The sequence below is a fragment of the Nylanderia fulva genome, unplaced genomic scaffold, assembly GCF_048542155.1.
Source record: "Nylanderia fulva isolate GAGA-0341 unplaced genomic scaffold, ASM4854215v1 Scaffold104, whole genome shotgun sequence".
Lineage (NCBI taxonomy): Eukaryota > Metazoa > Arthropoda > Insecta > Hymenoptera > Formicidae > Nylanderia > Nylanderia fulva.
The window spans coordinates 54,928-79,311 of NW_028189237.1; the positions used below are offsets into that span (position 1 = coordinate 54,928).

Sequence of the window (24,384 nt, forward strand, 5' to 3'; positions counted from 1 at the left end):
TATACCTTTTGGTGTATGTGGTCTCTCATATTTCTTCCTATGTCTTGAGCATTTATTTTTTCGCTTCTGTAACTCTGTTTTAGACAAAGATAGACTCTTGTAATACTAGAAATTATATATAAAAATAAATATTATAAAGAGATTTATAATATATATAAAAAAATGTATAAAGTAAGAGGGAACTATTTAGATTTTATTATGTAATATTAATATTTACTTTTTCACATTCCCAACAATCCCAACCATTTAACGTTGATCTCTGAGCTTTGGATCGCATGTTAATATTAATCTACTCGTTAATGTTCTTCTTTTTCTTTTGCAATCTGTAAATATAAGATACTTCAATGAGATATTTATGTAACAGAAATTTACATTATTACCAAATATTAAATACCATAAATAAATATTCACACATATCATACCTAGCCAGTGATGCAGTAGGTGGCTTGTTTTCTATATTGTTATCTAAATCTATTGAATTTGTTTTAACATTTTTGTTTACTGCATGCTTTTTCTCGTGACTTTTTAATCCTTTCTTCGATTCTTTTATCAGTCGTGGAAATAAAAGGCTCGGACTAATCACATCATCACGTTTATTATCTTGCACTGCAGTCTGTATCTCGTTCTAAAAAAAATATTAAACAAAATATTAGTAAAACAATCATGTGTATCCTCCAGTAAAAGAAAATTTCTCATAGGGAGAAAGAGATAACCTTTGAATTAGTGCAGCCTAGAGTTAAGGTAGTGCAGGAATAAAAAGCAGATCCTAAGATCTAATAATAAGTAATAATTTTATAAATATACCTTTTTCTTTATGTGCATTTTTTAGTCGTTTATTCCTCTTGTGGCAAGATGTAACTATACTATCAATTACTTGACTTTCCACTTAAAACTGCGACGTAACTAATGTAAAACGTACTTTATGCCGCGGCCGTCTTGCGCCTTGTCGTATAAAATAGAAACACGCCTTAAACGTAGATAAAACGGCCAGTGATGCCATACTTAGGAGAGGCAACAGCACGCACACACAAGCGCGATCGTCGTATGTGTAATACACGTATGACGATCGCACTTGTGTGCGCGTATACTGTTGCCTCTCGGCCTCTCCCGAGTGGCATCACTGAAAACGGCGCTCGAGTGCTTGTAAGCAACACGTTCTGTACGACGCACACGGCACACGTGCTTGAATTGATCGAAGGGCGATTTATATCTGGCAGAAGCGAGAAAACGAAAAATTTTCAAAAAATATAGAGGAAAGGAGAAACCACACACACACAAATCTTCGGCGGTATAGTGTTCATTATCGAGCCTGAAAAGTTCGTTCGCGCGTGCTGTGTTTATAACCTGCCATGGGCGGATCGAATTTCCGAAGCGGAGGATACAATAGCTGCTTTTAAGAATATACAGGTAATGTAAGTAAATGACACATATATATTGTTACGTCCCTGGTTTACATCCCCTGAGCACCTTCATCCCTTTTCATCTCCTAGGAGGGTTGTTTATAGACAACCGGCGTTCAAATGTTTTGGGGCGCCATGATTAGATTTGGTCTAGCTGTCGCACCGAGCGGACGCTTACGAGACCGATGGGCATTTTGGCCTATTATATATTGTATTTCTTTGCTTTATTGTATTGGGTCGTTTCATTAAAACTCCTTTCCTCATTACGAGAATTTATTCATTCCGGACGCGAGTGAGAGTGTGAGTGATATCTTTTTGTGAGACAGCGCAAGAGACGTCGCGAGGACGTAATAGGGGGCTCGTCCGGGATCGAACGAACAACGAGCTACGAAAAATAATTAGGAAAATGACCACCCAACATTCGCCCAGACTAACTCGTTCACAAGCTCCGCTGCGAACACCATCGAATACGGAGACTCTTTCGGAGGAAAATGTGCTGCAAACTGCGCTCCGGGAAATCAGAGAGCTGCGAGAACAACGAGAACAGGAGCGCACGCAATTCGAAGCTTTGCTGCGACAACGCGACGAGGAGCTGCGCCGGCTAGAGCAGAGAATCGCCTCGCGGAATGAAAACGAGCTAAGTCCTCCCAATAATATCGCTTGTAACTCCGATAATAGAGCTTGTGGAGATATTAGTAGTGATCTTCGCGCGAGAATCAGTTTTAAAGTAAAACCCGATACATTTGACGGGAAAGTTCCGCTGCGGGAGTTTCTCTCCCAATTTCTTTTGGTCGCGCGCGCGAATAATTGGGACGAATCCGCGAAGACCGTTGCTTTAGCCGCGAATTTAAGAGGAAAAGCGCGAACTGTGTTAGAAAATATAGAAAATTTAGATAACCTCAGTTTTACTGAATTAAAATCAAAATTAGAATTACTTTTTGGGGAGGGAAATCTTACTCAAAACTATTATTCTTTATTCACGAATCGGAAACAAAAATTCGGGGAGGATCTCGCTTCTTTTGGTGCCGAATTAGAAAGATTGTCGCGACTCGCATATCCCGAATGTCCTTACGCGATGAGGGATAAAATCGCGTGTGCGCAATTTATCTCTGCTCTCTATGACGGTTTCTTGAGGAGGACCCTTCAATTAGAGGGGATAACCTCTTTAAATTTGGCCGTTGAGAGGGCAAAGATTATAAAAACTATTCAAGGGGAAAATTTTGAAAGAAAGAAGGAAAATTTCGGAAAATTTAACAGCGCGAATTTCCATAAGGTGGAGAGGAACGACGCGCGAAAGGATTTTGATAAAAAATACGGGAACGATAATAAGAACCATGAAAATAGCGCGCGAAAATCTGATCATGAAAATAGAAATCCTTCGAGAGGGGGATGGTGAAGAAACAATTTTTCCTCAAAGGGCAAAGAATGTTGGACGTGTGGTAAAACGGGACATTTTCGATTTGAGTGTCCTGAGGAGAAGGGAAACGCGGTTTAGTTGAGCTGTGCGGGGGGAGCTCGACTTTTTCCGAAAAAGCCCCGATATCGAATCGATTTGTAGATTTTAGTGTTGGTAGAATTAGAGAAAATGATTTTTGTTATCTCGGAAAGATTAACGGTAAAAAATGTTCTTTGAAAATAGACACGGGCTCTGATGTTTCACTTGTAAATAAAAAATTGTTCAATAAGGATGTAGAAAAGATTCAAATTGAAGATTGTAATTTGAAATATCCTACAGGAGAAAAAGTTTTAATTAATTTTCTAGTAGAAGTTAGAGTAGAGATTGGAAGATATTGTGTTTCTATTCCTATGTTTGTCGCCGCCATAAATGATAATTGTATTTTGGGAACAGACTTTCTTAAAAAGATTAATTTACAAAATATTTTTGATAATGAATTTAATGAATTAGAGTCAAAAGAAAATAAAACTTTTAATTGTTCTAGAATTGAAAACTCTTGTAAAGTTCCAACTATTTTAAAAAATCTTTTTGAAAATAATTCTTTGAATTTGAAAGAAACAGAGAAAGAAACTTTTGCAAACTTTTTAAATGATTTCTCTGATGTATTTTCTGAAAACATTGTGGCTGGCAACTGTAGTGTTGTAGAACATGTTATTAACATAAAAGACTCTCTCCCCATTAAGCAGGCACCTCGTCGAATTCCCATTCATTTAAGGAAGGAAGTAGATAAAATTATTGAGAACATGAAAGAACAAGGAGTTATAGAGGAATGACGAAGTCCATGGATCTCTCCGGCCGTTATGGTAAAAAAGAAAGACGGCAGTATAAGATTTTGCATCGATTATCGAAAATTGAATAATGAGACGGTAAAAGATTCATATCCTCTTCCCAGGATTGACGATATTTTAGATCAACTCTCAGAATCTCCGAAGAAGAGAAATTTCACTCGAGGGAGAGGTTTCGATTAAAGGAGTGTTTGCGATTCTGTTTTGGGGAGAAACGGAGTTTTCTGGATATGGCGGAGAGGTCGATTTTCGAACTGAGCTTTCCAGGAAGAAGGGTTTTCGTCTTCAGTTCATTCTAAGAAGACTGCCTCTCTCGCGGTTTTTGATCCGTGGTTTTCCCGCGGGACTTCGGGCAAATGCCGAGGCAGGGACTTGGGGAGTCCATAAGGGACGATGGGTCCACGGAAGTTACCCCCCCCCCCTTGTCTGAAATTCTTCACGAGGTCGCAGGAAAATCAGGACGTGGAAAACAAAACATCGGAGGTCGATTGGGTTTGAGTTGGCGAATCACCCGGTAACCTGTGGCAGCAGCCCGGGGTAGGGCAGGATGATTCGTTAGAGCCCTGGAGTCGACGTTGGACTGTCGGTCGATTGGAACCAGAATGACGAAGTCGCTTGGTAACCTGTGGCAGCAGCCCAGGGTAGAGCAGGAAGGCTCGTCGGTGCCCTGGAGTCGACGATAACTTGTGTGGATGTGCGACGGGATCCAGAATGGCGGATTGTTCGGTAACCTGTGGCAGGAGCCCAGGGTAGAACAGGAAAATTCGTCTGAGTCCTGAGGTCGGCATCGGAATGCAGAGTTATTGGACAGCGTTGGATAGCCCCCTGTTCCTGATTGTCGGGACGACAATCTTGAAGAAGGGGGGCAGTGTTACGTCCCTGGTTTACATCCCCTGAGCACCTTCATCCCTTTCCATCTCCTAGGAGGGTTGTTTATAGACAACCGGCGTTCAAATGTTTTGGGGCGCCATGATTAGATTTGATCTAGCTGTCGCACCGAGCGGACGCTTACGAGACCGATGGGCATTTTGGCCTATTATATATTGTATTTCTTTGCTTTATTGTATTGGGTCGTTTCATTAAAACTCCTTTCCTCATTACGAGAATTTATTCATTCCGGACGCGAGTGAGAGTGTGAGTGATATCTTTTTGTGAGACAGCGCAAGAGACGTCGCGAGGACGTAACAATATTATTCAATATTATATTTATCAAATAATAGATAATGTACGTGTTCATATTGCTTGAACTTCTGTTTTGCTGTAGCCAGTGTATGAATAACCTCACAAAAATAGTAGTAAAATTCACATTTTTGTCACGTGGGTTTTATATAAAAATTCGTAGAATCCACGTGACAATAATGTGGATTTGACGAATTGTTTTTGTAGAAAATAAAATAAAATGCATCTGCACTTAACCTTTATTCTTGGCATTGGCTGTATAAGATTACTATTTCAGAAGCTATCTTTTCATTTTATACTATAAAAAAAAAGATAAACTCTGAATTAATACAGCCTAGTGAAGCTAGTGCAGGAATAAAAAATAAACCCAAAGAATCTAGATGCTAGAAGTGCAAGCAATGCGAGTAAACTGAATATTGTATATGCTAATTGTGTATTTTTTATAATTGTAGATATATGTGAAATAAGCGTGTCAAGAGTGTATCAGAAATTGTGTATCAGAAACTATTAGAAGAGATTTACTGTACGATGTCGCAGTAAGTTATTTACATTGTTGCTTTTATTGCTATACGAGCTACACTAGATTGCATTAGTTAACATAAGCTCTGCTGTTTTTTATTGCTGTGCTGAATGCACTTTGATAGGCAAGACTAGATTATCTTTTTCTCTTTATATTGAAAAGAGAAAGATAAACTCTGAACTAATAGTCCAGCCAGTGCAACAATAAAAATGATTTGTGATGAACAAATAATAAACTTTTTTTGAGTTTGAAATATATATAACTTAACAATTTCAAACAATTTAAATAAAATGACTGTTAATTTAACTTTAAATTATTTGTTTTAATTTTTATTGTATATTGTAACGCCAAATTTTTAAACAGCTACTGCAGATATATGTTTTTGTACGCATATATATGTGTGTGTTATTAAAAAATATATATAAATATATTATATATATATAACCATGTCTATAGAAATATATGTTTATAGTAAAAGCTGTTTAAAAATTTGATGTTACAATAAAATAAAAATCAAAACAAATAATTTAAAGTTAAGTTAACAGTCATTTTATTTACATTGTTTGAATACTGATTATTTATAACAGATTTCTGTATTTTTTGACATAGAAAATTTAGAGTTCATATTTTTTTTTACATATTAATAATTTCTTTATTAGCTTCTTTAAAAAGACAGAAATTTATTACGTTACTATTTACATTTATAGAAGTTTATAGTTTTTTTATAAAAATTTATTATAGTCTTTTTTAGCATAAAACACGTAGGATAAAGAAATTAATTCTATGTGTAGCTTTTTTCCTTAAAAAGTTAATATTTACGTATTTTATGTAATTCTATATACTTGAAAGGTAAAACAAAAGCATATATCGTTATTATATTCCTTTGTTATATATATTTTATGAATTTTACTAACACTTCTAAAATTTTTATAACAAAAAATATGATAATAATGTATGTTTTACTTTATGTGCTTTAATTCAGTATAATCAGTATAATTTAATGCATAAAAATTTAAAACAATTATTTAAAATAATTAATTTAGAAACAATTTTAAAATATTTGCTGAATAAGGCTAGATTGTAATAATTACATGTAATAAGTCATTTTATATCTGTTTTGTATAATAGATCTGGATTTAATATAAAAATGAAAAATTTTTAATTGGAAGCTGGCCAGTCGCGTTACTATAAGCCTCTTCATATGGTATCGAGAAGGCAACAAAGATTAAGATTAGCTCGTCGAAAACAAATAATAAAAAAAACAAAATCACTTTTGATAGAGAATGATTGTTCTGAAAATATCTATGCTAAAAATAAAGTTCAACATTTTAATGACTGCAACGTAAATCATCTTGTACAAGACACTCATTTTAATTCAATTGTGCAACTTTCTACAAATGAACAATCTTCTCATTTATATACAGACAATATAGACGGGGTTAAAGTTAGAAATACTTGTAATACGGTAATATTTCAGAAGAATTTAGCAGCTGTTCTAGTTGACGCAAATCATGTTCTCGGCAATCGTATTTTAAAACTTCTAAGAACTCATAATTGCTTTACATTTTTACCTGCAGATATTAGATCATTACTTTTGACGCCACGGCACTCCTCAATTTTATATAAACTTGAGCCAGGAGAATATTTACATATTGGGGTAAAAAAATGTTTAGCCCAAATTCTTGAAGAAACACATTTTTTATCAATTCCCGAAGTTCTCGAAATTGACATTAGTACGGATGGAGCACAATTATATAGAAATGGAAAACATGATATTTGGCCAATTCAATGCAAAATTGTTAATATTCCAAAATCTATTCCAAAAACTATAGGAGTGTATAAAGATTCACAAAAACCTAAGAGTGCAGAAGAGTTTTTCCAATATTGTAACTCAGATTTTCATGAAATTTTTAATGAAGGTGGTATCATTTTTAAAGATAAAAAGTTCTCAATAAAACTGCGATGTTTTATCGGAGATGCACCAGCTAGAGCATTTATTTTAGGACATAAGAGTCACCGTTCTTTTAATCCATGCTCAAAATGTACAATTAACGGATTTAGTATTGGAAGATGTACGGTATTGAGAGGAATTAAGCATAGGCAACGTATACATGAAGAGTATAGACAACAAATTGATGAGGAACATCACAAATGTTCAAGTCCATTATCTCATTTACCTTTTGATATATTTAAAGATGTTGTCTTCGAATATATGCATTTGTGTTGCCTGGGAGTAATGAAAAAATTAATTTTGACATGGACATGCGGGAATTATACAAAAAACACTAAATTATCAGTAATTCAAATCCAAATTATTTCAAACCAATTGAAAGTTTTATCAAAATACTGTCCACGAGAATTTGCATGCCATGTTGAATCGCTTATTAACTGTGATCAATTTAAAGCCACTCAGTGGCGTCAAATTATGTTATATATTGGAATAGTATGTTTTAAAGGAATTATTAAGAATTACGTATATGATCATTTTTTACTTTTTCATTACTCCATGCGCATTCTTGTTTCGTCTGTATATAATACAAATAAAAATCTAGTTTTTTCTGAAATGGCTACCGAAAAATTTGTGTTACTCTGTGAACACATTTATGGCTTAACTTTTTTGTCATATAATATACACGGAATTCTCCATTTGGTCGAAGATGTACTCCGATTTGGCCCTTTAGACAGTTATTCAGCATTTCCATACGAAAACAGCATGGCTTTTTTCAGAAAAATGTGTAGAAAACCACATCTTTCCTTGCAGCAAATTGCTGCAAGACATGCAGAGAAAGAGCAGTGCAAAAAGAAATTTATTGTACAGAATAATTGTATGAAAGTGTGGAAAAAACACGAGGAAGGTCCATTACCTTTTGCTGACGCTGATTCTAGAATATATGATCAATATAAATTTTTGAAAACTCCGGATATGATAATTGGTGTTTGTGCACGCAATGATTGTTGCATTTTATCAGATTCAAGTATATGTTGCGTAAAAAATATTTTGCATTATAAAAATGATTATTTTATTGTTGTTAAAAAATTTCAGCAAGTAGATTTTTTCAATATTGGCATTAGTTCATCTTTTGTCGGTATTTATAAATGCTCTGAATTAACTTATAATTATGATATTATCTTATTACAAGATGTAAAAGCAAAATGTTTTAGAATGCCTCATTTTACTTGTCTCCCTAGTAATTAATTAATGCAAGATAAAATAGTACAAGATGAATTTATCGTTGCAGTAATGCAATAATAATGAATAAAACAATCTATTTTTTTATATTATTATTAATAATATTAATAATTTATTAATATACTAGAAAATATGTATATTAAAAATATGCTCTCTATAATATAATTATATATATGTAAATAATAATAAATTTGTGTACCTATCGAAAGTGATCATAAACTTTTGCCTTAAAGAATTGTTAGATATGACCTACTATATCTCATAAATCATCTTAAAATATCTGCAGGTTTGTTATACATACTTGTTACTTTATGCTAATTATCGCAATAACATTCTTATTATTCTTATCTTTTAGATCCACACGATTTTCAAAAAGGTCTTTGAAAAAGCCACCTCGATATAGAACTACTTCGAGCGAAGAGGAAGTAAGAGCTAAAAAGACTAAGCGTATTAATGAAGAAACAGTGAAGAACAAAGTTTCATCTGTTATGCAGAATATCCGTACTACGTTTCAAAATGTTTCAAATAATACTGAAGAAAACACAGTATGCAATTTTGCACAAGCTATGCACCGAAAAACTGTTAATAACTTTCATTCAGTTAATGCGAATAATACAAGTATTCCGTCACGACAATTCAGCATTAATAGAAATAGTTCTCAACGTAAAATCCTGCAAGAATCAAACATTATAACAGAAAACATTAGACAACCAGCTGTTCAGCTAGGTAATATTCAAAATTTAAGAAATGATAATAGACAGCTCTTAAACAATGTACAACCACGTCGTCAGCAATCTTCTCAAAATATTACATTCAACAATCCATCAGAAGACTCAAATCATACACAAGAGGTGGAAAATACAGTATCAGTTGAACCATTTCAAGAGGAAAACAATGCACCATTACTGAGACAAGGAAATGATGTACAAATTGAAATACTTCGCGACATACAGCAGAAAATACAGTACGTTATATATATTTTTATTATTAATTATTAACAAGTAGATAATAATTCTGATTTAAATGATATATATTTATTTTTTCTGATAGTTTGTAATAGTTTATGAAGGTTTTCAAAAATTACAAGTTTTTTTTTAAGAAAAGATTTATATCTTGATTTTTAAACTTGACATGATATATTATTAATTATAATTTATTAATTTCAGAGGAATAAATAGGCGATTGGATTTGCTAGAAGAAAAAATCGATGGCAATATTATAAATGCAATGCCCATGAAACCGCGAATCCTCCCATTTTCAAGTATAGATGCGATAAAAAGGTTCACAAAGGAAGACAGGGTTCTTTACAATGAAGTCGTAAGTTAAATTAATATTTTACAATTTTACACACACGCACATACATGCACACATATACAATATATGCATTAGGGTGGAGCGTTTTTAAGTTATTTTCGAAATTGCGAATGCCAGGGTGTGGAATGAATGCTTTTTTAGAATAATATAAAGTCCACAAAAGCTCAGTTGTCATGTGCGACTTCATTGTTAGCTTCCTAGATAAAAAAAAGTTTTTGTAAAATAATGCTTTTGAATGTTATTAAATCAATAAATTAGGATTTAAATTAATTGTTGCATTACAATTAGTGCTAATTTAGGTTAATAACGGCGGTAAAAAATTTTAGTTATCTCAGACTTGATCTTCAGATATCTAAAATAAACGATTTTGAGAAAAAAGCAAGGAAAACTACACTAGTTAAATTCGCTCCACTTTAATATGCATATATGTATGTACGGTACTCGTCATTAATTCGTTTCAAGTCCTTAGCGAGTCGATATAGGATATGTAACATATTCTATATCAACTATAGAGATCGGGAACTAATTAATGGTGTGTACGTGTATTTTATTAATTTCTTTTTATGTTTATTTTCTATAAATCACCGTGATTCTATTATTACATAGAAAATTATTTTTATTACAAATCGAAGCATTTACGGAATTATTGCGTTTTATAATTATATCAAAATATATTAGACAGCATATATATATATATATATATATATATATATATATATATATATATAACTAGCTTAGGTTTTTATTTTTGTAATAATTAGGTTTTGTAGGTAAACTACTTCAAATTCTTAAATTGTATGACGTTAAAAGACAGCGTGCATCAATGTGTAAAAGAATCTATAACAATGCAAGTAGCAACGGAACTGACATGGTGGGGTGTTCCTGATGTTAAATTCCCATTTTACAACACAGTTTTATGTCAAGCGATTTACTGTATGTATACAGCATATATGTATATTTGTTATTCCATTGTCATTATTATACAATATACAATATTGATTGTGATACCAAAAAATATTATATCTATTATTTTTCAGAAGCCGTAGGATCGAATCGGTACTACCTTAAACCAACCAGAGAAGAATTTCAAAAAGAAGTTGTGGCATCTATAAAAGTTGCAAAACAACGTTTGCGAAATGCCAGAGAAAGACATCCTGGAATTCAAGGGAGGCGAAGAAACTTGCAGGCTGCTGCAGATGCATTGTATAATGATGAAAACGTTAGCAATCACGAGGACGAAAACATTAGCAATCACGAAGATGATGGAAATCAAAGCGAAGATAGCGGCGAGCACATTACATAGAAATTTGCATAGAACATTACGCAGAAAATGAAAACGATAGCGACGAGCACTCTGATGAATTATAAATTTTTCTACGTTTTGTCTAGTATATACGTATATATATTAGATTGCTATTAATAAGTTTGATTCTTTATTTTTTTTATTTTTTTTATTAGACTTTAATAATTGATATTTTTAATAGCAATATAATATATAAATATTAATAGCAATATATTAATAGCAATATTATTATTAATAGCAATATAATATATGAATACCTATATGTACCTAAAAGAGGCTGCTTACAAACTTACAATTAGTGTTAGTACAATATAAAAACCAAAGCAAATATTTTATGATGCTAATACATATTTATAATACAGATTTAGAATTTATATTTTTTTAATACAAGTTTCTTTTTAGTTTTTTTTACATACGAAGTGTTAGCAACAAACATTTATTAAATAAATATATATATATATATAATTAAACATATTGCGTATACACTTTTTTTGTTTTAAATTTATAATAAAATATATGTAAAATATATATACACAGAAATTTAATAAATTATATATGGCTTTTAAATATTTGTAGTAGTAACAATGTAATTGTAATGTCACTTCTCTCCTTTGACATTACAATTACATTGTTACTGCTACGAGTATTTAAAAGCCTTATATAATTTATTAAATTTTTGTGAAAGCGAATAACCTATTAAAATCCTTAGTCTTTTATTAACGGCAACGGTTTCCTTTAAAATGTCATCAAAGTACTAGTAAATGTTTTGGAGACGGAAATTGTTTTTATCATGTTGTCCATTAGTTTCCACCAATTTTCGTATAATTCATTTTTAAAAAGCAACTGTTGCCATCATGTTGCCATCAAATTGCTTTCAACTGTTGGTGCCAATAAAAAGACAGCAATTCAATAGGCAAAATCGGAAGCCGCTTTCCTCAATATGGAAAACAACTTAAGCAATATAAATTCGAGCAATTTGACAGCAACCTGTGGGCAACTGGCTATCTGGGTTTGTATAGTAACCTTAATATTTAATATTTATTCCTAATATTTTTATATTGGCCTAATATCGATTATTATCGATATCGATAATTATATACTAAGACAATTGTGATAACATGTACTAGAGAAAATTATGCAAAAAGTTAGTAAATGTATAATGCATTATATTTTAAACTATTAATTATTTGCAGGTCTTATTGACTTTTATGTGCTTTCTTTTTCACTTTCATATTTTATTTAGAAAAATGTATATGTTTTAAATCAAATGCTATATTATTAATAAATAAAAAATAGAGAATAACTTATTTAGGTTCATAGGTAAAGATATATAACTTTTATTTTTATTGATTATTGCAATGTCCTCAAAAAAGCGTGCCAAATGGCAAGTAATAAATAAAAAAGTAAAAAAACATTTGACAACACTTGTAATAGAAGATAATGAATATAATGAAACAGAAGATAGTTTTCTAACAGAAAGAGAAATTGATCTTGATAATAGTCAAACTAAAAGAAACTATCAAACCAAATACTTTTGATTCTAATGTTTCAAAGTATTGTCAACAATTTGAGGAACATAATTTTTTGATAATTCTATAACAGATAACATAGATAACAGTCATGATTGTGCATAATAATGCATCTGATAACGAATCTTGTTCTTCAATAGAAAATTTTTTAATTAAAGATATAACAGAAGGTTGTAATAATAACACAGAAGTTTTTAGTAGTAATAGTAATAATAGTAACATTATATTTAAAGATTGCACAAACTCTAAATTATCAGATGATTGCTTATTGGGCTATTGAATTTAAAATTTTTCACGTAGCTTTAAATTTTCTTGTACGTAAATTAAAAAAGTATAATTTAACTCTGCCTAGTGATGCTAGAACTTTATTAAAAACGCAAAAGAGCTGCCGTTCTAGACATGCATGATGGAAAATACTGTTATTTTGGGATTACTAATAATTTAAAAATTATATTTTCTGAAGTACCTATATTACAATCATTAGAAAAACTAGATCTGTTTGTTAACATTGATGGAATATCTTTAGTTAATAGCTTTTTAATCCAGTTTTGGCCAATATTGTGTAAAATAAATAAATCTCTATATAAATTAGAACCTTTTATTGTCGCTGTTTGCTGTGGCCAATCAAAATCTTCAAATATACATAAATATCTTAAAAATTTTATAAATGAATATAAGATTCTTTGTAATGTTGGAATAGTTATTAATACAAAATTATATTTAGTTTCAATTTCGGGTTTTATTTGTGATGCACCTGCCAGAGTCTTTATTAAACAAGTAAAAGGACATACTGGTTATTATAGTTGTGAAAGGTACGCAAAAAGAAGCACACAATTAATGCTGAATTAAGAACAAATGAAAGCTTTTTACAAGAAACGCAATTCGAGCATCACGACGGTCTTTCACTGTTAACAGAAATTAATTTTCCCATGATCACATGATTTATATTGGACTCAATTCATTTATAGTTTATTTAGGAATTATGAAAAGAATACTTTTTCAGAAAAGTTTTGTCAGAAAGATTACAGTCATTGCATAAGCACATTCTTATAGATTGCAAGAAAACCACAAAGTTTAAATAAAATTAAAAATTGGACAGCTACAGAATTACGTCTATCTTTTATATATTGGAGTTTTTCTTTTTAATGGAATTATTTCAAATAATCTTCTTGATCATTTAAAAATTTTTTAAATTAGAGCTATGTCACAAGTTAAAATAGTAATAAAATTCACACGCTTACTTATAATATATGTTGTTCTTCAAAGAAAGTCACGTATGACAAGACCTCTCATTTCCAACTGTGCTCGATCTTAGTTATGTGTGTATTGAATAGGTTTGATCTGAGAATGTCTCTGACGACCTATTTGTCTTATGTGTTTATATTAAATGTTTGCTATTTTGTCTAAAATATCAAAATAAGATTCACTGAGTAATTCGGTATCTTTATTTAAATTCAAACCATTTTTTTGTTCCTTAATATGTAACATCTCAGAGATGAGTCTTTTATGATAATTAATTTCACTATCTAAAATTTTAACATTATTCCAATCAAATGTATGTTGTTTATTTAATATGTGTTTAGAAATTACCGAATGTCTACTCGAATCTAATTTAATATTGTTTCTATGCTCTTTTAATCTAGTCTGCAGTTGTCTCTTCGTTTGTCCTACATATGATACGTTACAATCATTACAGTTTATCCTATACACTACATTTGAGTTACACGAGTGTTCATTTTTATCTTTATGTGTCTTCATGATTTTATCAAGTTTATTAAAACATCTGTCTCCTATTGTGAGGTCCTTATTTTTAACCAAAGAGACAATTATTTCTGATATTTTGTTAATGTATGGAATAACAAATAATTTTTAATGTACTGATTCATTATCTGAATTATCTATTTGTTTTGCGGTAATATCTCTATTTACAATGCTTTTCTTGGAAATAAGATGTCCTATCCGATGATTAATCTTGTTGAAAATGAGATCAAGAGGATAACCGTTGCTTATTAGTATACTAATAATTAATTCCTAATAAACTTTCCGCACTTGATACACAATATACTATTTTTATTTTATGAACTATTACCTTGACACATTTTGTGAAAAAAACTTATACATATAGAGCACGTTATAAAAGTATTTTATGTATTGCGTTACTTTATGTTTATAATAAGAATTTTCTTTTAATATTACATATTACTAATATTTATAATATGCATTTATTATAATATGTATAATAAGACGTTTCAAAAATAAAATTTAAAATATCTTTTTTAATTGTAAATTGTATATTATTTTAAATTTTGTAAATATAAAAATCGCTAAAAATGATTTCTTTTTTTTTTATTTTATACATAAATAAAGGACTAGTATATAATCATCAAAAAATAATTATTTTAAGAAATTGTTAATCATATTCTGTTGTATTTACAGAGATACATAAAAATATGGCATATTCATATATATATATATATATATACACACACACATATATCTGAAATAAAATAAAAAATATTAATTATTACATAATTTCATATTTTATGTTTATTTTAGATATATGTATTTCATATTTGTTACGTGTTTAAAAACAACAGAATAAAATTAATAATTTCTTAAAAAAATATTTTTTTTGAATTATTTCATCGATTTTTATGTTCATGGAATATGTCACCTGTAACATTCCTAGAATGAGACAATAAACATTTCCAACACATTCGATTAGAAATATTCCAGAAATGTTTTACGTTGTGCCAATTAGAGATTCTAAGAATATTTATTGGAACATTAATGGAACATCTAAACATTTCACTTGGGATATTTCAGGAATATATCTGGCATATTCCGATGCGAATTGGGATCTCACTTAAGTAGTAACTCAGATCCAGAGACATTTCTACCATCAAAAAGACAAAAAAAAAACCTTGTCGGTTTAATACTATTTCTTCCGATGAAGAAAGCATACCAAAAGAAACACAGATGACAAAAATGCGAACTCAAATGGCTGAAAGTATAGATTTAGAGCCTACACGACCCGATGTTCCATTTTTTTTCTAATCTTGAAGGTAAGATATACAAAGTGTCACTTAAAAACTGTCCATGAAGTACATAGCATTATTCCTTACTAAAAAATAAGATGAAACGCCATGAATAATTTTTTTCTATAACTTAATAAAGGAGTAATTATTGCGTAAAGTCCAATCACACAGAGTCAAGCTTTACGCAATAATTACTCCTTGACTCTGTGTGATTGGACTTTACGCAATAATTACTCCTTTATTAAATATTATAGAAATAAATTATTCAAGACTTTTCCACTTATTTTTTGTAAGGAATAATGTACATAGTAGGTGGTCTTTAAGTGATACGCCATATATACAAATACATAAATATATGTAGAAAATAAAATATAAAGATAACTGAAAAATAATTCTCATTATTTTCGTGTAATTTTCCATGTATTTACAATTTACAATATAATTATATAATATAATTTAAAATAATATTATATAATTTTTAAATTTCTAACTTTATATGTAGCATCAAATAATAACATTTTATAATATATTTTATATATTATATACTTATATAAAATATATTAGGTCCTTGAATAAGTTCTCGCTGTTTTTTTGTTAAAAAAAACATTTATTTAAAATATAAGGCTTACAATAACTTTACTCAAAGTATTGTCCGTCGTCCGATCTTGATCAAGCAATGATCTCCAATTCTTCGTCTTCAAACTTTGTCGGTGCTCCAGAACGTTCTTTATCTTCAAGGTCAAAGTCATTATTTTTAAAGCGCCTAAACCAGTCTCTGCATGTCGTATTTGACAGAGCATTGTCACCATATGTTTCAACAAGAATTCTGTGTGCTTCAGCTGCAGATTTCTTTTGAATAAAGCAGTGCAATAAAATTCCCCGCAAAAACACTTTATTTGGCACAAAAGTAGACATTTTCGCAATAGGTAATTAAACACGTGGTTGACACTGTGGTAAACTGTATCTACTAGAATTTGAGGTTACATATAGTACTACTTAGCTGATGCGTTTCCGTACGAAATTCCATGCACAGAGTGCCGCTACGCCATCATTTTAAGAAACAGCGAGAACTTATTCAAGGACCTAATATTATTGCAATAAAAAATAATATTGTATTTTTTATTGCAATAATTAAAAGTATATTTATTAACTAAAATAATATTGTGCTTCAACCTCCATTTTTTAATTAATTTTTTTAATTTTTATATCATAAGAAATTATTCAGTATATTTGAGGCTATTATTTAAGCAGGCTATTTTTTCAAAAATTTTCTAAAATTTAATACATTTTTTATTCAAAATTCTACAATAACACAAGTTAAATATAAAAAAATTAGAAGTAGATTATCAAATTATAATAATTGTTAATCCAACAAAAAAATTAATTTTGTGGACGCAAAGAACATCGCGATATGGCCAATAAGCCGATATAGATATATATGTTGTATAATAATTGTGTTGTAGATAACAATAATGAAAGAGCGGACATCATAATAACGGAAGAGAGATAAACTAACACAGCTACAAAAAACTTCAAACATATTAAAGAGGGTGAGATTCTGTTGCTCATCACATCTCGACTTTTATATAGGAATTTTGAACAAGAATATTTAATATTTTTATAATAAATTATATATATTTTATCCACTTGTTCTTTAACAATATAAACATTATATCTTTGTTTCCTACAGGAATATATATATATATATTTTTGTAGGGAACAAAGATATAATGAAAATAAAATCTCGACGGCAATCGGAGCCTGTGCGGATGACATGCACAAAATTAATAAATTAAAATGAGATCTCAAGTCAAACTCATTTATTAAATTCTAAACGTTTCGACCCACTTCGGGTCTTCTTCAGTAGCTGCAAAATACAAAGAAACAAAAAAAAATAAAAGATAATCGGTACAATCAGAAAATTATAAAACTCGTATACATACAATCCGCAAATAAATTAAATATTATTCTCCTCCCTATTCGAACCGTCCGGCCGTCGGAGTGTCTCCCTAACGGTGACCATCGTCAGGAAGGAAGCAGAGCAGTGACTCCCTTACCAACACTAATCAACATAGTATAAATTAAACATGTAAGATCCCCAAGAATTATAAATTAAAAACCGGGAAGAACACTCACCCCGACAGCAAAAACAGAGAGAAGACGATGCTACACGTGACACATCACTCTAACGACTGTGCGGTATTCTACCTCGACACAGTCGATACATATATACGCAAAAAAAAAAACAAATATAAAAATAAAATATGAAAATAAAAATAAAAACAACTAATACTTATCGGCACTCATGTCAAAGGTCTAACGAAAAAATCCGGTTATGTATAATCACAAAGCTAGATTTTGGTAAATTTTTCAATTAACAGATCAAAATTCTCGTTTATTTTGTTTCTTTGTATTTTGCAGCTACTGAAGAAGACCCGAAGTGGGTCGAAACGTTTAGAATTTAATAAATGAGTTTGACTTGAGATCTCATTTTAATTTATTAATTTTGTGCATGTCATCCGCACAGGCTCCGATTGCCGTCGAGATTTTATTTTTATTGTAACACAATAATTTGAGCCGAGATTAACAGTTTTTTTATATTGAATTTACGCTGGCTGTAATAATGCGTCCGTTGAGGAATTTCTTCCAATTTGTTGGACACAGTTTTAATTGGGGCGCGGTCAAACATTTGAAGAATTGGATTAAATTAAACAAGAGCCTGATTAGATTAAACTTGCGAATTAAATTTCTAAAAGATTGTTTAAATCAGGATGTTACACCGTCTCATCTTATATTTCTTTCTCGTTATATTAATAATTTATATCATTATAAGTCAGTATTGAAACACAAATTTATTATAAGACGTACTATTAAAGACATTTTAAGAAATGAAATTTATGATGCTCATAGACAGAGGCACAAAGTTAGATTGGATATTTATGAACTCGTTCGTTACATCATGTTAGATCTCCCGGCGTGTTATTGTGATGGGTTTTTCGGTGTGCAAAGCGGATCATTACATTATTTTTATAATAAGGAGCGGGTTCGACTGGATGATAAATTTAGATGGCTCTTAGATAAACAAAATAAATTCAATAATAGGAATACTCGTCCTATCCAATATTATTACACGTGTACGAAAGAATTTTCTTCAAAGCCATGTGAGTCAGGGCCGTCTCAGTCTCTCAGTGTTTCCTTGAACCCGACTTCCTTTGTTTCTTTAAATCCTGATGTTGCTGACAAAAGAGATAAATGGTTTTTAAATTTGTCATCCGTATCGATACCGTGTGAAATTCGAGATTTGTTGCGGTTAGGAGAGAACTTCTGTCTGCCAGTATTTGACAAAGATAAAACCACCATAGAGTTAAAAAATATAGAACAAAATATTTTTAAACTCCCTGTGGAAAAACGATCTGCAGTCAGAAGTAGAGCCTTTCCCATAATAAATAAATTCCATATTTCCATGTCTGAAAAAGCTCACACAAAAAATAGTTTATGTAAGGCTTACAAATTGACGGGTAAATTCATCCAAGATAATCCTGATATTTTATTTATGAAGGCGGATAAGGGTAATATCACGGTTGCGATGAACAAAGATATGTACATGGACAAAATGTGTGATTTGCTGGCTGACCGGGATACTTATACTGTTGTTAAAAAAGATCCGACTAGGAACCTAATTAATCAATTACACGGGATTTTAAATAGATGGAAAATGAAGAATTACATTTCTTCAACAACATATAAATCCCTGAACTGCACGGACGGGGTTTTACCGAGAGCGTATGGTCTGCCGAAGGTGCATAAACCGAATTGCCCTTTACGTGTCATCGTGTCATCTAGGAATACACCCCTTTATTACTTGGCAAAATTTTTACATAAGATAATATATAAGGCAATTCCGAAACCTGATTCGGCTATTTCTGATAGTTTCCAATTAGTGAACAAATTAAATGGTTTATGTGTGGATAGTGATGTAAAGTTAGTTTCACTAGATGTTGCATCATTGTTCACCAACGTATCATTGGATATGGCTATCGATAGTTTAATTAACAGATGGAGGTATATTGAAAAAGAGTGTATTATTCCACGGGATGAATTTTTATTGGCAATTTGTTTTATTATGAATTCGACTTATTTTATGTTTAATAATGTATGTTATCAACAGACCTTTGGCACGCCTATGGGTTCCCCCCTCTCACCGATCATTGCGGATATCACGTTGCAAGATTTGGAGAATAGAGCGATTGCTGCGATTCCAATGTCATTTCCATTTTATTTTAGATATGTTGACGATATCGCGTTGGCGGCCCCTCCCTCCATGCTTAAAATTGTTTTAAACACTTTCAATTCTTTCCATCCTAGATTGCAGTTCACCATGGAGGAGGGGGTTGACAACCGATTGAATTTTTTAGACGTCACTATTATTATAAATAATGGGAGCATTGAGTTTGATTTATTTCATAAGCCGACGTATTCAGGTAGATATTTAAATTTTGAGTCGCAGCATCCTCTCTGCCATAAAAAGGGCACCATTATCAGCCTCATAGATAGAGTTTTTTGGCTATCTCATCCGAAATTCCATAAAGATAATTTTGAGTCTATGATTGGAGTTCTTTTGTCTAATAATTATCCTCTCAAATTGATATTTCAAACATTACAAGCGCGGTTAAAAAAGTTGTTCTTCCGGTACAATAATAAGTTGCATAACAATAGAACAAATATATGCAATGACAAGATTCCAACGCAGAAAAAAGTTTCGTACTTTAATATTCCGTATATTAATAATGTATCAAAGAGAATCGAGGACATTACACGTGATTTGGATGTCATTCCATCCTATACAGCAATTAACAGTCTCCGTAAATTCATCAAAGTACACAAGGATAAGTTACCAAGGGAACTCCATAATAATGTAGTTTATAAAATTGATTGTATGGATTGTGATGCGTCGTATGTAGGGCAGACGGGTAGATTGTTGAAAACTAGGATGAAAGAACATCGCAGCAACATAAAAAGAAACGCGTCACAATTATCAGTCATATCGGAACATAGATTATTGAACCATGAATTTAATTGGGAGGATGTAAAAGTCTTGGACGAGGAGCCTTTTTTAGGTAAACGTTTGATATCCGAAATGATCCACATAAAGCGTCAGAAGAATAGTTTAAATTTACATAGCGACACCGACAAATTAAACGAGAATTTTGATCTGTTAATTGAAAAATTTACCAAAATCTAGCTTTGTGATTATACATAACCGGATTTTTTCGTTAGACCTTTGACATGAGTGCCGATAAGTATTAGTTGTTTTTATTTTTATTTTCATATTTTATTTTTATATTTGTTTTTTTTTTTTTTTGCGTATATATGTATCGACTGTGTCGAGGTAGAATACCGCACAGTCGTTAGAGTGATGTGTCACGTGTAGCATCGTCTTCTCTCTGTTTTTGCTGTCGGGGTGAGTGTTCTTCCCGGTTTTTAATTTATAATTCTTGGGGATCTTACATGTTTAATTTATACTATGTTGATTAGTGTTGGTAAGGGAGTCACTGCTCTGCTTCCTTCCTGACGATGGTCACCGTTAGGGAGACACTCCGACGGCCGGACGGTTCGAATAGGGAGGAGAATGATATTTAATTTATTTGCGGATTGTATGTATACGAGTTTTATAATTTTCTGATTGTACCGATTATCTTTTATTTTTTTTTGTTTATTTGTATTTTGCAGCTACTGAAGAAGACCCGAAGTGGGTCGAAACGTTTAGAATTTAATAAATGAGTTTGACTTGAGATCTCATTTTAATTTATTAATTTTGTGCATGTCATCCGCACAGGCTCCGATTGCCGTCGAGATTTTATTTTTATTGTAACACAATAATTTGAGCCGAGATTAACAGTTTTTTTATAAAGATATAATGTTTATATTATTAAAAAACAAGTAGATAAAATATATATAATTTATATAAAATATATATAATTATATCTTTGTTCCCTACAGGAATATATATATATATATATATATATATATATATATATATTTCTGTAGGGAACAAAGATATAATTATATATATTTTATATAAATTATATATATTTTATCCATGGTAGGAAACAAAGATATATATATATATATATATATATATAATACAAGTATAATTGATTCGACATTAATATTATTTTTCAACTAGAGATATTTCTTTTTTTTTTTTGGATTTTTTATTGCATTTTAGTGTATTTTGAGAGAAATTGTTTTTATACCGTTTTTATAGTATTTATACATAAATCTGCATAAGTTTTTTTGTTTACAGATATAGTCTCCAGAGAGAGAGAGGGAGAGGATGAAATCAAAATTGAATAAAAGTTTCTTAAAGTAGAGACTTCACCCTTTAAAACAAAAAAATTTTTCACATACAATAATTTTTCGCGGAAATATGCTTATTTGAATTTACGCGAAGTTTTGATATTAATTGTGTGTTGCGATAATTTTTTGGCGAATGTATATATAAAAAGCACTTTTATCTAATTATGTATAGACATATTTCATATATAATTTTGAAATTATATGTATATTTTTATATATTTCTATATAATTTTATACTATTATACTTATATAAATTTTTTTTCCCGAGAGGTATAAAGACTTACCAAATATATCGAGCAGGTAGGTGGTTGTTCGAGTTGAAAATCCTCTTGAGCACAAAAGCTGAAATCTTGCCACGCGGCAGGTAAGCGATCGCTCTCAACGACCGATTGCTCAAACGATACAGTTTTTCCGGAGACGAAAAAGAAACTTTTATTCGGAACAAAACGCGAGAATTAAATTTTATTATTAATTGATATAAGGCTTTTTTAATAACAGAGGACCGAAACGTACAATATGTAAATAAAAAAAACTTTGAAATGTAAAATTTCCACATTTTCGCGTATTAATATAACCACGCTTGGCTCTTAATTAGCCCATTTTTCTTCATATTATAAATTTTATTATTCGCACAAAGTGGATACAATTTTAATTCATGATATTTGTGCGAAGTATAATAAGTAATAAATGAAAATCTAATCTCTACGACAAACTTTTCCGAAAAATTACTTATTGAAGAGACACATGGTACGCGTCTTATCCGTACAAGAGTCGAACACAGAAGAGACCGATTATTCGACCACGTACCTGAAGTGCCACGAGGTCTTTCGTCTCTTAGGTGGGGATAACGAACTTCGATGGGTTAAGTGGGGAGCACACACTTTTGCATAGGCGCATATCCAGTGAGAAATGATTGGTCGAATCGTTATCGATTCGACTTCGATTCGACAAATTTGACATCGACTCGACAACGAGTCTCGACACCGATTCGACCATCATTTTTCACTGAGTAAGCGTAAGAATAAGAATCTTGATTGATCTATAAACGTATGCATAAGAAATTCAATCAATTAAATTTCTTATGCATATGCTTATGCGCTTATGCAAAAGTGTGTGTTCCCCGCTTTAAAGTGCAGTTTCATGGACGCTAGAAACCAATATCAAATTAAAATCACTAGACTTTCTCTAAATTCGGCGTTAAGAAAATATAGTAGGAAATAAAAGTTCAGATCATTTCAGCTTTTTTAGTGTACCGCGAAATTCAATAATGTTTAATTGTAATTAACAACGAACAATTACGAGAATGTGTGAAGTAAGTAATATACTAATTCCATTTAACATGTCAATATAGATTGTTGATTTTTGAATGATATCACTACTGTTTAAAGTTTGTTACTCAAGATGGTTCCCGTACAGCACAGAACATTGCAGTTACATTGCAGCAATGTTACAATCTTTCAAGTTGCAATGTAACATTTTAGAGACATTACAAGAACATATAACTGTAATAAAAGATGTAAAAATCTCTGAAGTCACCAGATGATAATTAAAAAATGGTAGTAATTTAATCAACCAACTCTGGCTATTTAATGATCTTTATTTAATATTCACGACGTTTCGGTCATGGGTTTCAGCCCTTATCAAGTGCTACAAATTATAATAATTATGACAATTATTAGAAAATTAAAAAATTAATTAAAAAGTAACTGAGTAACAATAAATATTTCCACACATTAATATGTATTCTACCTAAAACACAACTTTATATATAGAAACTTAATTTCTGATCTTAAAATGTGACATGATATAATGTGAAACAATTAACTATATTATTGTGTCGGTTTCAAGCTCTTTATATACTCATTACTTCGATCAAACTAAACGACCTTTATTAGTTTATCGTAAACAATATTTAGATTATCCGTGTCTTTTTGTAAATTGATTGTGTTGTCAAATTTTTTGATAAAAACCTCCGCGATTTCTCTTTTTCGTACATATTTCTCATGATGTAAAATTTCAGGAGCGGACCAATCAAAATCATGACCATTATCGAATTTATGATTACTAATGATTGAATAATTACTATTGTGTACCTTAATGTTATTAAAATGTTCTTTTATGCGTGTGCCTAATAACGACGATTGCAATGTTGACAATGATAATTTAGTTAGTGAAAAATTTGACCGCATCATAAAATTACCGTACGTCAAAGAACTAAGTGAAGACGTTTCGAGATTATTGCAATCTACGGGCATACAAAGCGTTTATTGTATATCGAAAAAATTGAATACACTAATTAAACGTGTCAAA

General features: G+C 30.9%; 1 protein-coding gene, 1 long non-coding RNA gene and 1 pseudogene across 2 annotated transcripts; 2 read left to right on the forward strand and 1 right to left on the reverse strand.

Moving 5' to 3' along the window:
• Positions 1 to 251: 251 nt before the first annotated feature.
• Positions 252 to 22,581, reverse strand: LOC114946314 (uncharacterized). Its single transcript, XR_003822585.1, has 3 exons — positions 22,359 to 22,581; positions 423 to 625; positions 252 to 323 (listed from the first exon to the last, which is right to left on the reverse strand). It is a non-coding gene; the product is annotated as an uncharacterized LOC114946314 (long non-coding RNA).
• On the forward strand, positions 1,807 to 8,634 carry LOC146725096 (uncharacterized). Its single transcript, XM_085484500.1, is given in 2 exon segments — positions 1,807 to 2,492; positions 7,402 to 8,634. Coding segments are annotated over 2 exon segments (1,875 nt in total). The 3' UTR covers positions 8,591 to 8,634.
• LOC146725097 (uncharacterized) lies at positions 9,004 to 11,212 on the forward strand (annotated as a pseudogene).
• Positions 22,582 to 24,384: the final 1,803 nt, after the last annotated feature.